General features: G+C 36.3%; 2 protein-coding genes and 1 long non-coding RNA gene across 3 annotated transcripts in view; 2 read left to right on the top strand and 1 right to left on the bottom strand.

Moving 5' to 3' along the window:
• LOC104789601 (E3 ubiquitin-protein ligase ORTHRUS 1-like) overlaps positions 1 to 2,050 on the bottom strand; it is a 6,187-nt gene extending 4,137 nt beyond the window's left edge. The window contains exons 1-7 of the mRNA XM_019245380.1: positions 1,619 to 2,050; positions 1,075 to 1,462; positions 858 to 973; positions 560 to 659; positions 402 to 466; positions 211 to 313; positions 2 to 111 (exon numbers count right to left, since the gene is read on the bottom strand). Coding sequence (XP_019100925.1) covers positions 2 to 111; positions 211 to 313; positions 402 to 466; positions 560 to 659; positions 858 to 973; positions 1,075 to 1,095 — 515 coding nt within the window. The 5' untranslated portion in view covers positions 1,096 to 1,462; positions 1,619 to 2,050. The remainder of the gene's footprint in view (position 1; positions 112 to 210; positions 314 to 401; positions 467 to 559; positions 660 to 857; positions 974 to 1,074; positions 1,463 to 1,618) is intronic.
• On the top strand, positions 6,431 to 7,208 carry LOC109133115 (uncharacterized mitochondrial protein AtMg00810-like). The gene has a single exon (XM_019246032.1). It carries the CDS (start codon positions 6,441 to 6,443, stop codon positions 7,182 to 7,184), a length of 744 nt encoding a protein of 247 aa, XP_019101577.1. The 5' UTR covers positions 6,431 to 6,440; the 3' UTR covers positions 7,185 to 7,208.
• Positions 9,455 to 9,978, top strand: LOC104787618. Its single transcript, XR_767994.2, has 2 exons — positions 9,455 to 9,503; positions 9,750 to 9,978. It is a non-coding gene; the product is annotated as an uncharacterized LOC104787618 (long non-coding RNA).

Below are 16,551 nucleotides of genomic sequence, written 5' to 3'. Positions count from 1 at the left end.
AGAATTCTTTCCTCTTTTCCTAACGATCTTCCTATACTCAGGATCCAGAGCAGCAATACACTTTCTACTAGCAGGTGGAGACTTCATCCATTTCCAACGACCATCAGCTTCCTAATCAATGAAAAATGTATACGCAGGCATAAGGGAAAAGGGGTTACAAATATTGAATATTTTGGTATCTGATCAAAAAAAAGAAAGGCTTTAACGAACATCAAAATCCCATGATGGCTTCTCCTTTCTCACAAACAGGTCAGTAGCTTTCTTGAGCTCAGGAATAACAGGCAATGGCCTTGGACGATCACCAAGGTCATCACTGCAGTATAGTTCAAAACCTCATGAGGCATTGAATATAGCAAATACAGAAATAAGGCACATTCCGAAAAAAAATATATATATCAAACCTGGCCCATGGAGCTGCCTCATTGTCACATCTAACAAACAGGTAACGACAGACCTTAAAAGTACCCTATGGAAAACAGATGAGTAGGTCAGAAAAAAGACAATCCAGCTCAAAAAGTATTAGGTGAACAATTCAGAAAGTTATCTATTTATTTTGAACCTCTATTCCAACTTTTCGCCAGCACTTCTCAATTCTGTAAACACCATCATATCTCACTCCTTTCTCAGGGGCATATGCAGAACGCTTTTCCTTGTGAGACCTGAAAATTGAAGAGTCAGGATAACATTGTTCTCAGAGTATTATCGATGAATGAGGATAAACTAGAAAAGAGCACCCTGTAAAATCGAGAAATAAGTACGGCAAGCTTAGCTGAGCGCAGCCCTATGACAAAGTGACAAACTATCTATTCTTGTTCAATACATGAAGCAAAATTTGACAAAGGAACATCCCAACTCACCTGACAACTCTGACAGGATAGCCCATTTTGCAACTAATTCTTAGAGCTTCATTCATTTTCGCAAATGTCTGGTCAAAAGACTGTATCTTGCTAGTTCTCTTGTTCCAGTGAGATCCCTTCCACCACAGCAACACACATCCAAAGACATTAAGACAAATATTTCTACAAGAATAGCCATAGTCCAAGCATCAAAGGACATGAGAGATATAAAGCTAACCTTCCAGTGTAGAGGAACCATTCACCATGGTCTTCATCATCTAGGTACCCTCCAGAGAGAGCAACTGACTGAGCTCCAAAACCCGATTGCCCAGCGATTCCAGAGACATGAGGGAAATGCGCTCCCCACTGCCTACAATCTTGCCTGTCAGCCCAAGATTTCTTTCTAGTGGGATCATTATCTGCTGTAATCGGACCAAAATGATCACTTGTCAGGCCTGTGCTGGTTCCGGATGAAATGCTGTGCCTTTGCTAAAAGGATAGCAGAGACTAGAGCTAAGTTGCGCCACATGTTTTGGAATCTTTCCTCGGCATGTCATACAAGTTAGATTCCCTTGACCTACCCATTTCTCAAAACATTTCAAGCAGAAGTTGTGACCACACGGTGTCTACAACCACAAAGTACACAATAAATCACATCAGTCTCCTACTCTACTAATCATCGCAGCTTAAGCAAGACTCAAACACAATCACAAGCATACATATTCAATACTAATCTCAAGATCTAAAGAGTTATTAACAAAATCGATGAGAACGAAACTAACCGTGACAGGTCTTTCTGGCAATTTAATGCAAATAGAGCAACAGATATCTTCATCATCGCTCTTCTCCTTCTTCTTGTCGTCTTCTACATCGTCACCACCACTAGAACCACCACTCATGAGTTTTTGCCTTTTTTTTGCTTTCTGAGCTTCAGTCAACATCACATCAGCCTCGATCGCACGGACCGCTGCTACAAGAACCGAACCGCCGGCGGTTCCGGAAACCGGAACGACGGATTCAACGACATTGCCCGAACAATCGGGACACTGCCACTCTCCGGTAGAAGAAACGAGCGATTCGGGGAGGAGACACGCCACGTGCCATGGAGTGACGCACGTGCTGCACGTGAGCGACTCTTCCGCTGGTGGAGTGGCCTTGCACCGCATACACACACCGTCTCCGTTGCAGGGAACCTGAATCTCTATCAGAGTATAGTGAACCGGGATTAATTAACTGGTTTATATATTGTATAGTTTATGTAGGATTAAGCTTCCTTTTACTTAATCCTAATCTAGTACATATACAGCTGTAATCATACATTTTACAGATTAATGAGAATAACAAACTTTCTCTCTCTAAGCTCAGCTCTTTCGTCACTCTCTCTCTAGTTCTTGCTCGACTCTGTGTTCATCTTCTTCCTCTGTTCAATCCTGATATGGTATTAGAGCACAATCGATCATGAGCGCTTCTTCAGCTGAGCTTATTCTCATTCACGTCATCTCTTCCATCATCTCTTTCTTTTTTGATTTTTGTTGTTTCATCGTATTAGCGATTCTTCAACTCGTGTTCACATACGATTCTCTCTGAGTTCTTCTTTCTTTGACCTAATTGTTTTCCCGATTCTTATTTTGCTTTCAATCGGAACAATCTCTTATAATCAATTTGATTCTTCATCAATATGGGATCAAATCAACGTCCGACTACTACGACGAATCAAAATTCGCGAAATCTGGGTGATTCAGGTACGGATCTCTACGAGAATCCCTATTTTCTTCATAGTACTGATCATGCTGGGTTGCAATTAGTTTCGGATCGACTTGCTTCGGGTTCATATTCTCATTCTTGGCGTAGATCAGTACGGATGGGTTTGAATGTTAGGAATAAATTGGGATTTGTTGATGGTTCGATTCTGAAACCTCCTGCTGATCATCCGAGTCATGGTTCTTGGTCTCGCTGCAACGATATGGTATCTACTTGGTTAATGAATTCAGTTTCAAAGAAGATTGGAGCTAGTTTGTTATACATCTCGACTGTAGAAGGTATCTGGAACAATCTCTTGTCTCGTTTTAAACAAGATGATGCACCTCATGTTTACGAGATTGAACAGAGGCTTACTTGTATTCAACAAGGTTCTTTAGATGTAAGTGCATACTACACTGAATTAGTAACGCTATGGGAAGAGTACAAGAACTACATAGAGCTTCCTGTTTGCACTTGTGGTGGCTGTGAATGTAATGCGGCAGTTCTTTGGGAACGTTTACAGGATCGTAGTAGAGTAACCAAATTCTTGATGGGGTTAAATGAGAGTTACGAACAGACGAGAAGGCATATCTTGATGCTGAAACCAATACCAAGTATGGAGGAAGCATACAATATGGTCACTCAAGATGAAAGGCAACGAACTGTTTCTCTCAAACCTCTTGTGAAGTCTGATAATGTAGCTTTTCAAGCTACTGGTAGTTATGAAGGTGATCCTGCCCATGGATCGTATGTGGTGGAACCGTATGAGTATGTGGCAGCTTATAATACTTTTCGACCAAGGAGTAATAGACCTATGTGTATCCATTGTGGGAAGATGGGACACACGATTCAAACGTGTTTTAAGGTTCATGGTTATCCACCTGGTTTCAAGTATCCGAATCAGAATAGCTCAGGTCAAGGACAGAATACTCAGAGACCTTCTTTTGTGCCTCGTGGTCAGGCTAATCAGAATAATCAAGGTCAATTCTATAACCAAGGGCAATCTACTAATCAGAGTTTTGGTCCAAGATCTGGTACATCACAACCAAGGATGGTAGCGAATGTTCAAGTTGATGGAGGCATGCCGTATTATCCTCTTGCTCCTGTTAATGCTTTTAACTTGGATGTGAGCCAGCTGACTCAAAGTCAAGCCCAAGACCTGATTAGTCAACTCTCTCGAGTTCAGGTTACAGAACCAATGGTCAATCAATTATCACGCATTCAGGGGTCATGGCTCCTCAATCGTCTTCTGGTACAGTCTTTAATATCTCTTCTAATCTTAGATATGAGAATAGTAATCTCACATATAAACACCATCTTCTATCTTCTCTTCATAGTGCTTTGCCTAATGGTGCTTGGATAATTGATAGTGGGGCAACTAGTCATGTTTGTTGTGACCTCTCTAAGTTTAGGGAAACTTCTTTAGTTTCTGGCATTACAGTAGCTCTACCCAATGGAACTAGACTTCCTATTAACCAAACTGGCACCATTCATTTATCCGATTCATTGATTCTTTACAATGTCTTTTATGTTCCATCTTTTCGTTTTAATCTCATTAGTGTTTCGACTTTATTGCATGATAATCAATGCTCTGCTCATTTTTACCCTACATCATGTTTTTTACAGGAGTCTTCTCAGGGATGGATGATTGGGAGTGCTAACCTTTTTCACAATCTTTACATCTTGAATGAACACTCCCTATCTACACCTGCTAAGTCTCCTGTCATCAATCAAGTCTCTGGATCCTTAGTGGATGAAGGAATTCTTTGGCATCAACGCCTTGGGCATCCTTCAAACGCCAAGTTACAGCTTATGTCTAGTAATCTTTCTATTAATAAAACAAGTGTCTCGAGTCTAGATCATTGTTCAATATGTCCATTAGCTAAACTAAAACGATTATCTTTTCCTTTTCATAATCATGTCTCTGAAAAACCGTTTGATTTGCTACATCTAGATATATGGGATCCCTTTTCAGTTGAGTCTATAGAAGGATATAGATATTTTCTTACAATAGTTGATGATTGTACAAGAGTGACTTGGATATATATGTTGAAAAATAAAAGTGAAGTTACTCATGTTTTTCCTGCGTTTATGAAGCTTATTGCAACACAATTTAGTACAAAAATAAAAGCAATTTGAACTGATAAAGCTCCAGAATTAGCTTTCAAAGACCTTATAAAAGAACATGGCATGTTTCATTTCTTTTCTTGTGCATACACTCCACAACAAAATTCTGTAGTAGAAAGAAAACATCAACACTTGTTAAATGTGGCTAGAGCCTTACTTTTTCAATCAAATGTTCCTCTTGTCTATTGGAGTGATTGCATTACTACTGCTGCTTACATTATAAATCGAATACCAATTCCTTTACTTGATAATGTTTCTCCTTTTGAAAATTTAATGCATAAGAAACCGGATTATACAGCTCTTAAATCTTTTGGTTGTCTTTGCTATGTTAGCACTTTACAAAAGGATAGAACAAAATTTACACCACGAGCACAGTCTAGTGTTTTCTTAGGATACCCTTCTGGGTACAAAGGATATAAAGTTTTAGACTTAGCTACAAATGTGATTTCCATTAGTCGCAATGTTATCTTTCATGAGCATATTTTTCCATATCTTGATGCTGGAAAACATATAGATGATATATTCTCACATACCATCTTGCCACATCCAATTCCTTTTGTTCCTGACATGCCATCTTCATCTATTACATCGACTGGCTTACCTGATACTGTTATTTCTGCACCGCATTCTGCACATTCATCATCTTCATCAATGCCAACTAGGGAAAATAGGGAGACTAGGAAACATAGGGAACCAGTTACTGTTTTACCAGATACTACATCTGCTTCTTTACCTACGGAGAGACCAAAACGGAATGCTAAAGCCCCTAGTTACTTATCTGAGTATCATTGTGCATTGGCTAATATTTCCTCTATTCTTCCCCCTAATAATACTACATCATATCCACTATCTTCTGTTCTATCATATGATCGCTTCAACCCAAATTATTGTTCCTATATCTTATCCTATTCAATGGAGACTGAACCAAAGACCTTTGAAGAAGCCATGGTGTCTGATATATGGAAAGGTACCGTTAATGAGGAATTGGATGCGATGGAGATAAATGGAACCTGGTATGTTACTTCTTTACCCCCTGGAAAGAATGTTGTTGGCTGTAAATGGGTATTTACCATCAAATATAATTCTGATGATACTATTGAGAGGTATAAGGCACGTTTGGTGGAAGGGATATACTCAGCAAGAAGGTGTTGATTTCAATGAGACTTTCTCTCCTGAGGCGAAGCTAACGAGTGTCAAACTTATGTTAGAACTGGCGGCTACACATGGATGGGAGTTATCTCAAATGGACGTCTCTAATGCATTTCTGCACAGTGAACTTGATGAGGAGATATATATGAGTTTACCTCAAGGCTATACTCCAGGTAATTCACAAGTCTTACCTCCGAATGCTGTATGCCGCCTTCGTAAGTCAATATATGGGTTAAAACAAGCTTCTAGGCAGTGGAATCGCTTGTTTACCTCAGTCTTACTTGATGATGGATTCTTACAATCTCAGGTAGATACATCTTTATTTGTTAAGTTCACAGCAACCAGTTTTCTAGCAGTCTTAGTGTATGTTGATGACATTGCTATTGCTAGTAATAATGCTGAGGATTTGGCTGCACTTAAGGCTGTCTTTGCTCGCGCTTTTAAAATCAAGGACTTGGTCCTCTGCGATTTTTTCTTGGGCTGGAGATAGCAAGAACGAGCAAGGGTATATCTGTTTGTCAGCGATAGTATGCTCTGGACTTACTGGAGAACACTGGATTATTAGCGTGCAAGCCGGCTATTGTTCCCATGGATCCATATGTTCACCTTACGAAGGACACAAGTACTCTTTTGGATTCGGCACGGCCTTACAGGGAGATTATTGGACGCCTTCTTTACCTCACGATCACAAGACCTGACATCACATTTGCGGTACATCATCTCAGTCAGTTCTTACAATTCCCTACTGATGCTCATATGCAAGCTGCACATCGGATTCTCAAGTACATCAAAGGTAGTCCAGGTCAAGGTCTGTTCTACTCTACATCTAATGAGACTTGTGTGAATGCTTTTGCGGATGCGGATTGGGGAACCTGCACTGATACAAGGCGTTCGATTACTGGATTTTGTGTTTACATTGGTAAGTCACTTGTTTCTTGGAAATCCAAGAAACAGCATGTTGCGAGCCATAGCAGTACAGAGTCTGAGTATAGGAGCATGGCTGAGGTTACTCGGGAGGTCCTATGGATTCAGCAACTTCTTCGGGATTTTCGAGCTCCAGTTACCTCGATTGCTAAGCTCTTCTGTGACAACAAATCTGCAGTGTACATTGCCACAAATCCAGTGTTCCATGAAAAAACGAAGCACATAGAGATTGATTGCCATATTGTGCGAGATCAGATCAAGCTTGGGATCCTGAAGACACTGCACATTGGAACAGAGAACCAACTTGCTGATATCCTGACTAAGCCTTTGCAGACACGACAATTCCATTCTTTATTTCATCGAATGGGTTTGTCAAACCTTTACAATCCTTCTATGGATCCGGATTGAAAGGTTTGAGGGGGGTGTATCAGAGTATAGTGAACCGGGATTAATTAACTGGTTTATATATTGTATAGTTTATGTAGGATTAAGCTTCCTTTTACTTAATCCTAATCTAGTACATATACAGCTGTAATCATACATTTTACAGATTAATGAGAATAACAAACTTTCTCTCTCTAAGCTCAGCTCTTTCGTCATTCTCTCTCTAGTTCTTGCTCGACTCTGTGTTCATCTTCTTCCTCTGTTCAATCCTTATAATCTCAATCGCCATTGTTGAAACGAGTGTGAGACTAGAGATGATTTATCACCGGATCTGATATGAACAGATGCAGTGTTACCGAAGATGATTTGGGGGAAATTATAAAAGGAGAGAGGAGGAAGAGAGTGAGGCGGGTTTTGAAAATATTTGGGGGAAGTTGAAAAGTGGAGCCTCTTTTTTCAAAACTGTATTAAATGAAAAAATATCTACAAAAAAAGAGAAAAATAAAATCTCACAGCTTTGATAAAATCGTGACTGAATGGACAACTAATATATTTTATTTTCCTTCAAAGATGTGGTTTGGGTCAATATTTTATTATTTAACATTTTTATTAAATTTTTATTGAAAAGTTGTATGGGCTTGTAACTGATAAATGTGTGGTTAAGAACAAAAGACAATTTATCTATTATATTAAAATGATTTAAGTGTAATTCTGTTTTTTTAAATTGTAACCGATATATATGTGATGATTTAAGAACAAAAAAACAAGACAACAAAGATAAGTTATGAACTAGTGATGTTAGTGGTTTAGTGGAAAGTAACTATTTCTCTAGTTTGAATTGTATTTTGCATTGGGGTTTTAGAATTTATAAATGTATATATTAAAAAATAATATGTAGTTTACTTTTTTTTTAGTTTCAAAAAAATATACGAAATAGTTAATATACTGTCAAATTATCAATACAATAAAAGTACAATAATGTATGTTATTCTCCTCTTTTGACACATCAGCTTTTGTATTGAAGCAGAGAGAATGACATATCAATTAAAATGGTTAACCTATCAAATTATAATAATTAATACAGCTAAGCACTATATTCGGTGATTCACAATATTTACCAACTAGGTTTCCCTCGAAGGAACAAAAGTATTTTTTCCAATTTTGAAATCTAATAACCAAAAAAAAACAGAGGAATCGTTGCAGTGTTACCGAAGATGATTTATCACCGGATCTGATATGAACAGATGCTTCGGCGGAGCCGTTAGGGCTCTTTAAGTTTCGTACATCAGGTGGGAGGATACAGGGAAAGAGATGCGATTGGAGGCGATCCTCCAGCGTCGACATGAGATCAACCATAAGCTGCCTGCGCATGGGTGATACGTACGGGAACTCCATGAATTTCCGGTGGAGATGAGTTTGTTCGAGTTGGAGTTAACGGCGAGAGAGAAAAAGAGTATAGAGTGTTGCAAAATATCATCGACATCTCTTTATATGTGGCTATGAATAAATCATAAGACTTCTTATTTTATACCACTACACTAAACTTTTTTATATATACTATACTTTTGGTAAAAAGAAAAATTACATCTTTTTTACCAAGTCTGTAGTTTACATCTTTTGGTAATTACAAGAAGAATGTTCGCCTCTTGGTGTTGAGGTATGTCTTGTTGCAAAGTTGTTACTTTGCTGCAGCGTTGAAGCAACATTCAGCAGAGCTGCTCAAGCTTTGTAGTCTACATTATTGAGACACCATGTTTATTTCCAAATGCAAACACACATAGAGTGAAATCTCAAATTACATCTGAATTTGATACTTGTATTTCGCCCTGGGCGTTCGGCAAAAACCGATCAAAACGAACCGATCAACCCGATATTTTCGGTTATCGGCGCAAACCGAAGAGATTCAACCTAACCGTTCGGTGAAATAAATATGGGAAATCGGAATTCGGTTTGGCTCGGTTCGGTAATCGGTACCGATCGGTTATATACAATCATCACTACATGTTCTTCTTCATCTTTGTAGTTACCTGGTTATGTGATTGTGTGCGATGAGAAAGATGACGAGGGCGGCCACCATGTTTGATAAGCTCGATTTAAAGAGAAAACCTAATCTGTTTTATTATTTGGGCTGTAAAACTGATTTTTTATTTATTTAATTTGAGTCCATTATCAATTATTCCAATTTGTTTTTATTTGGCCCAATAATAACAATATTCGAAGGCCCATTATCTATTACAAAACCTAACCCTAAAGGATATAAGTAATTTTTTCTCATACACTCACTTTTTTTTCTTCATTTACAGTCGCTGCTGATGTCTTTCCTCCCAAATCTTTCTTCCTGAGGTAAAAAACTCTCTCTCTAATTTAAACATTCTTAATCTTATGATTGTCCTTGGTTTTTTATGCTTCAAATCTCTGATTTTTTTGCTTTTATGTATGTTTGAGTTTGTGAGGTGATGTATTTGTTTTTTTGTAACTAAAACTTTGTGGATCTTTGTTTTTGTGGTTAAAATCGAAGTTAGAGTTGTATAATTGTATAACATAAGAATTCAGAGTATATTATTGATTCTCAGTTTGTGTTCTTTGCAGCTGGCTACAAACAGATCTCGTTGAATGGCCTGAACGAACGGCCTCATAACCGTAATTTTTGTAATTTGTTGTAGAATTTTGATAATGAGTTTGTAATTTATCTTCATGAACTTGATTTTTTAGTTTTCAATTTGTTTAATAGCTTGTAATTTTTTTCATGAATTTGCAATTTATTGTCGGTTAACCGAATAAACCGAGGAAAAAAATCAATTCAGTTTAGTTCGGAATTGATTTTAAACCCAAAAACCGACCCGAACAAACCGACCCGAACCAAATTTTAATTTGGGTCTATTCGGTAGGGCTTTGAAAAAACTGAATTTTTTCTAAACCGAACAACCATAATCCGAAGACACCGAACGCCCAGGGCGACTTGTATTGATAAATAGAGCATAAGTTGTGGTGGACCAAAAGTCTCCATAACATTGACCTGAGCTACTACTGTTGTAATGAACAATTGAAAAGAAAGTGAGATTTGACAAGTGAATCGTTCAATAATTTCTACTGTTTTTTTGAGCAAAAACACAGGCTTATATCACTTGCCCTGTTTGAAAATGAGTGAATGAGTGACTGAGCTAATCTATGTTTCAGTGTTTTGAGTGGGTTTGTCGAAGTGGTGCTTTGGTTTGTTAGTGCGCAGTCATGATGTTGGTTGTGAATCTTGTGATCTTGAGGTTATTAAATTAGACTTGGAATGAGTTATTGAATCGGATTCATGAGATCGTAAATGGAGTTGCTATGTTTTTTTATTTTAGTTAAAAATTGGAGTTGTTATTACTAAATTGTTAGATCGGTTTAGTTAATTATTGAACTGAGCAAAGCTATTTTCCAAAACTTAGTTAAAAATTTAAAATATGAATTTGATGTGTCTAGGTAATATGTGTTTTCAAAAAATGGTGTTTACAAAAAAAAAATTATATTAAAAATGGAGTTGTTATTATTAAATTGTTATGATATAAAATATAAATTTGATGTGTCCACATAATGTGTGTTCTTTATAAAAATGTGTTTACAAAAAAAAAAAAAACTATGTTAAAACATAATATGGTGCATATATGTGGTTCGTGTTCTTATAAAAATATCACGATGAAGCTATCTCCTAGAAATATATTGAATCGGTTTCACAAAAATATATAAGCTCAGTAACTAAAAGCTTTGTATTCACTAAACAATTTTAACATATCAGAATAAAGAAAAACAATAATTACCAATTGAAAAATATATTATATTTTTACGTTTGCAACATTATTTTTCTCATTACAAATGGAGAATATAATTATAATTAGAAAATTTAGCCATGTAAATAAAAAATTAATTCCGATAAGCAAAAGACACTACAATCTAAGAGCATTTGCATTGGTAGTCTCTCAATGAGTCTCTCACTCATAAAAAAATATAAAACATTGAAAAAGTAAGAAAGAGAAAATTGTGAATCTTTCAAATGAGAGAATTTGAGAACCTTATGAGAGATTCATTTGACACATGTTTAAACATAATTGGTGATATATTTTATTTAGAGTTTAAAGTTTAAATAAAAATAAAATTATAAAAAATTTAATAAAATAAAATATTTGAGAGACTAACAGAGGTTCTCTCCATTGCACATGCTCTAAGTAAAGGTAAAACATTAAATACTAAATTTTATTTAATTACTACAAATTATATATAATAACATAAACGAATTTATAAAAATATCTCCCAGCGTAGAGACTAGGTTTTTGTAGTTCTTGTATGTTCGGAACAAAGGTCGATGTTCCTCCAGTCACCAATGAGATCATAAAGTGACACTGAACATACATGAATATATGTTTTTGTTTATGGAGAACCAAGCTGTAAGTCTCCAACAAATTAATGTTAAGGTGAAGGTGATATTTGCGGATATACAATAATCTTTTTCTTTATTTACTTTTCAATAGTTGTTGAGTATATGCTCGACAATTGTCTATGTTGTAGAAATTTCTATGATGTGTTTGAATTATCTGGATTAGTGATTTGCAAATCTTATTTTGGATCTTCTGATGGAATCTTCAAAGTTTTATTATATGAGACTATGCTTTTGAACTCTCCTTATTAGAAGTGGAGTATGTTGAGTTTATTATTTGAATTTATATAATGATGGATAGTGATTTATTTTTCACAGAAGACTGAACTATGAGCTTGAATGTATTATGAATTTATGAGTATTGTCTTATAAAGGCATTAGCAAATATGAGTTACTTTTAACAGTGATTTGTAGTCCTTAGCTTTATGAGGAGGGACTTCTTAAATATCTATCTATACATGTTAGTCTATTTTGAAATTTTTGAATTTATAATGATTGTGCATAGGTTGTATGAGTTGTGATGAGAAATCTAAAAAAAACTAAAATTACAAAACAACATACAAACAACAAACATAAAAATATATATAACAAAAAAATATACAAAAAAATAACCCCGCGGCGTAGCGCGGGTACTATCCTAGTACTAAATAAAAGTTGAAGCTATAAGCTCCTTAAGGCGTCCACATAGAATTTTAAACAATCTATCGGGATTTGACATGTCACTCATTAACATTTTCTAAATTTCCAGAATTTTCTATATTAAGAATTATTCTAAACAACCTATCAGGATTTGACATATCATTCACTAACATTTTTAAAATTTCCAGAATTGTTTAATTTATGGAAATAAAATAATTATTTACAACGTCCCACATCGGCTAGAAATTTTTTATACAATGGTTCATAACCAGTATAAATAAGATTAATATGCTTATAACAACGAATGAGCAGTAAAGCTTGATTTATCAGGCGTCCAAGTTTAAAAGTTCTATTCGGTTTGATCCAATTTTTTATTTGATCAAACTAAAACTTTAAAAATTTCAAAAAAATATTATAATATTTTAAAATTTAAAAGTTTAAATATTATAAATACTGAAACTTTTAAAAATTCTTAGCTTTTAAAAAGATATTAAATATTATAATTTTTAAATTTTAATAGTTTAAAATATTATATACATTGAAACTTTTTAAAAGGTTCAAATATTATATTCCAAAACCTTCAAAAAGTTTAAAATATTATAAATATTGAAACTTCTAAAAATCTTAGCTTTAAAAAGGTTTCAAAATATTATAATTTATTAATTTTAAAAATTTCTTAGCTTCTAAAAGGGTTTAAGCGAAATAATTTATAAATTTTAAAAGTTTAAAATATTATAAATATTAAAACTTTTAAAGGTTCAAATATTAAAAATATTCAAACTTCATAGAATGTTTTAAAGTATTACAATTACTTAACCTCCATAGAAATTTTAAAATATTATATTTATACTAATAAAAAGTTGAAGCTATAAACTCTTAAAGGTGTCTATAGAGGATTTAAAACAACCAATAAGAATTTAAAACAACCAATAAGAATTAGATATTTCACTAATTGACATTTATATAAATATAGTAGTAATCTATATTATTAAGATTTTTTAGAAAAAAAAAAGAAAAAAAAATCTATAGAAATAAAAGAAATATGTACAACGTCCCACATCGGCTAAAAAATTTTAGGCAAAGGCTGAGAAAAATTATAAATAAAACTAATATGTTTTTAACTATAAATTAGCAGGAAGCTTGATTTATCAGGTTTCCAAATGTAAAAGTTTTATTTGATTTATTTTAGCAAATTAAAAATTTTAAAGTTTAAATATTATAAATATTTAAACTTTATAGAATGTTTAAAAATATTATAAATACCTCTTTAAAAAGTTTAAAATATTATAACTATTTAAACTCTATAAAAAGTAAAGTGTCATTAATATGCAACTCTAAAAACAATGTTACAAATATTTAAACTACATCTAAAGTTTAAAATATTTTAAATATTTAATCTCTAATAAAAATTTAAAAGTTTAAGAATTACTAAATATCATATATCAAATTTTTTAATATCTTGAAAATATCATACCTATCTATGTGTAACATACGCGAACAAAAAATTTGTTTTTGGGGATGGGTGTCGATCGACACCTAGAGACTGTCGGTAGACACCACTAATTTTCTGGTTCGACCAGATTGAGTTTTTAATCGATTTGGTTCGGTTTGGTTTTAGGAAAACCATTGAACCGGGTTATTTAAGTGGAAATCGATGAAAGGAAGGGTTTTGGCTTTTGTCTTGTACGCCGTTTATCGTTGTTGAGGAAACAAAGAGAGGAAAAGTGTTCTTGAGCTTTTGGGAAGAGATTGGGAGATTTCTTGGCTGTTCTTGTGAGATTGGAAGCTAGGAAGGACCTAGAAGCTTGCTAGGAAGGTTGGATTCGTTGCTATTGGCCTGAATCTTCCTGCAAAAGAGGTGAGTGCATGACCATGGCTTATCTAAGCTAAGATCTCTAGTTTTTATGTGGTTTGGTGCTTATGTGGTTGTTTCTTTGAGTTCTCTATGGTATTTCGTCGCTGCTTTGGCTGGGTTTGGCTTCTAGGAAGGCATGGAGCGGATTGGAGAAGATTGGAGGCGAGTTTCGGAGTTTTTGATCGAAGGAAATCGCTGCTCGGCATCGGTGTCGGTCGACACCAGTTGGGGTGTCGGTCGACACCAACGCGAGGACGGCTCGAGACCTTGGCGAGTGTCGATCGACACCATGTGGAGGTGTCGGTCAACAAAAACTAGGGTTTTCGAGAGTGTCGGGCAAGGTGTCAGTCGACACCAGATTGTTAGTGTCGATCGACACCATCTAGTGTCGGTCGACACCCTTCTTTCAGCTACGATGGATGTTGCATGCATTGTGTATTGCCTGGTTTGTTTTATTGATTGTTGATTGTGGCATATAGAGATCTTATTGCTTTTGTGTATAGCCCAATATATCGGAGGATTGCCTCACTGAGTTTTTATCAAATACTAATGCATCTCAATTTGTGTTTGTGGTGCAGGTAAAGGCAAAGTGTGATCGTGAAATCAAGGCAATGAAGAGGAGGATGTTCTAGGGACTCGATGGATGTTGTCTGGCATTGTTAGGTTGCTAGAGTTGAGTCATTAGAAACATTGCTAGGTTGCTGGTTTCATGTTTCTTGTTGTTTGGTATTTGGATATTGCTTATGCTATGATATTGGATTCTTATTGGATTATTATTGGACATTGGTTTTGTTATTCCGCTGTTGATTGTGAATGTGGTTAGGTGGCTAATGGGTTTGGGACCACTAGTTGTAGTTTATATATATATATATATATATATATATATATATATATAAATTATTTATTATTTATTAAAAAAAAAAGGTCGGTCTTTTCATTTTGGTATCAAAGCCCTTACGGTTCTAGGTTTGGGTTCACTAGGCTTTGTGCTGTAGATGTTTGGGATTTGCATGCTTTGATTGATTATGTGAGTTAGTTAATTGTGTGTGGCATGAAGTCCTAGAACACCCTCTTCGGGCGTACAGTGTGATTCCATGGTGAGTTTGTGTTTTTGTGTTTCTGTGTTATGTTAAGAATGCTTGTTAGCCTCTGTTCTTGGAAGTGCAGTGGTTAAAGGTGTTTGAGTTGTTGGTCGTGGACGGGGACATGGTCGTGGTCATGGTCGAGGGCAGCGAGTGTGTGGTCCAGAGTTCCAAGAGGAGCTACGTCAGAGGGTCGCAAGCGTATCAGGAGGGACCAGAGAGGGTTAGCCGGTGTGAATGTCGGGGGTGCTGGGAACCCAGGTGTGGGGTTGCAGCAGGTGGAGCCCAGGGTCGAGATGATCGCTTGGCAGATCTATTGGCGTGCTGATGGAGCGGTTAACGAGAGGGGTACCAGTGCAGACTCAAGTTGCACCGCATGTGGCGGGGTGCAGCCGAGGGCTGCGGATGTGGAGGAGTTTCCATCTTATGTTAGGAGGATGGAGCAGTTGTAGATGCCGGTGCGAGATTTTTCTCGAGAGGTATCGAGCCTAGAGAGGCGGATAGGTGGACACTTGTAGTTGGAGCAGATATTTTCTCTGTTTGGTGGGTAATCTAGTTGGATATTAGAAATTGAGTGGGCAGGTGTAACATTGCAATGTTGTACTTGGACCACAGGAGGTATTTTTGGTCGGGAGATGTTTATAGTGGTTAAGGATTGTTGCTCCTGAGGGGATGGTGATTCTCCTGAATACCAATAGCTCGAGGGGCTGGGGCTCCGAGAGTGGCAGAGGGGATTATGTTCCCCTGAGGGGATGAGTAGTTCCCATGATACCGAGATCTTGAGGATTGTCTTCTAAGAGTGAGACGGTATAACTCGAAGACGCTGGTCTGAGAGTGAGATCGGTATGGCTCGAAGGTTGCGACCTAAGGGTGGTGGATTTGGGAGCAAGCAATACCTAGGACGTGAGTATAAACAATCCAATTGAATGTAGACCTCGATAGATTGACGGTGGATTAATCTCGAGTTTTAGATTTGTTGACCAATGAGTCAGGGTTTTATGAACCAAAGCGGTTATGAATGTGTGGCTGTTTTGCCAGGATTGTGAGGCCGGTGGTGCTGGAGTCCCAGGAAAGGGAGTTACAGTAGGTCTGAGCCGGGAAAGGTATGTTTGCCAGATACATAAGTTCACGAGAAGCCTTCATGGCAAGATAATCTAATCGTTGCGACGATGTTGGATTACGTTCATTGGAGATGGACAGGGTTGCATGATTCAAGGTTTTGGTAAGCTTGCTGAGGGAGACAAGGCAAGAGGTTTGAGTTGGCGGCTTGCAAATCATTTGACGCGGTGAATCAGAATGTGCGAACGTATGGTACTTGTTTGTTTTATTACGTTCGTATTGATGATTTGCTGTGGAGAATTGCTAAGCGAAAAGCTAACTTTGTAATAAGCTATCTTGTGGAAGTTT

This window comes from Camelina sativa, chromosome 5 (assembly GCF_000633955.1).
Source record: "Camelina sativa cultivar DH55 chromosome 5, Cs, whole genome shotgun sequence".
NCBI classification, from domain to species: domain Eukaryota; kingdom Viridiplantae; phylum Streptophyta; class Magnoliopsida; order Brassicales; family Brassicaceae; genus Camelina; species Camelina sativa.
The sequence above is the reverse complement of the archived record's forward strand: the minus strand, read 5'-3'. Positions and strand labels throughout refer to the sequence as shown.

Bases quoted from the DNA above. Each gene is read 5' to 3' on its own strand.
- LOC109133115 (XM_019246032.1), top strand. From the start codon at position 6,441: ATGGATCCATATGTTCACCTTACGAAGGACACAAGTACTCTTTTGGAT.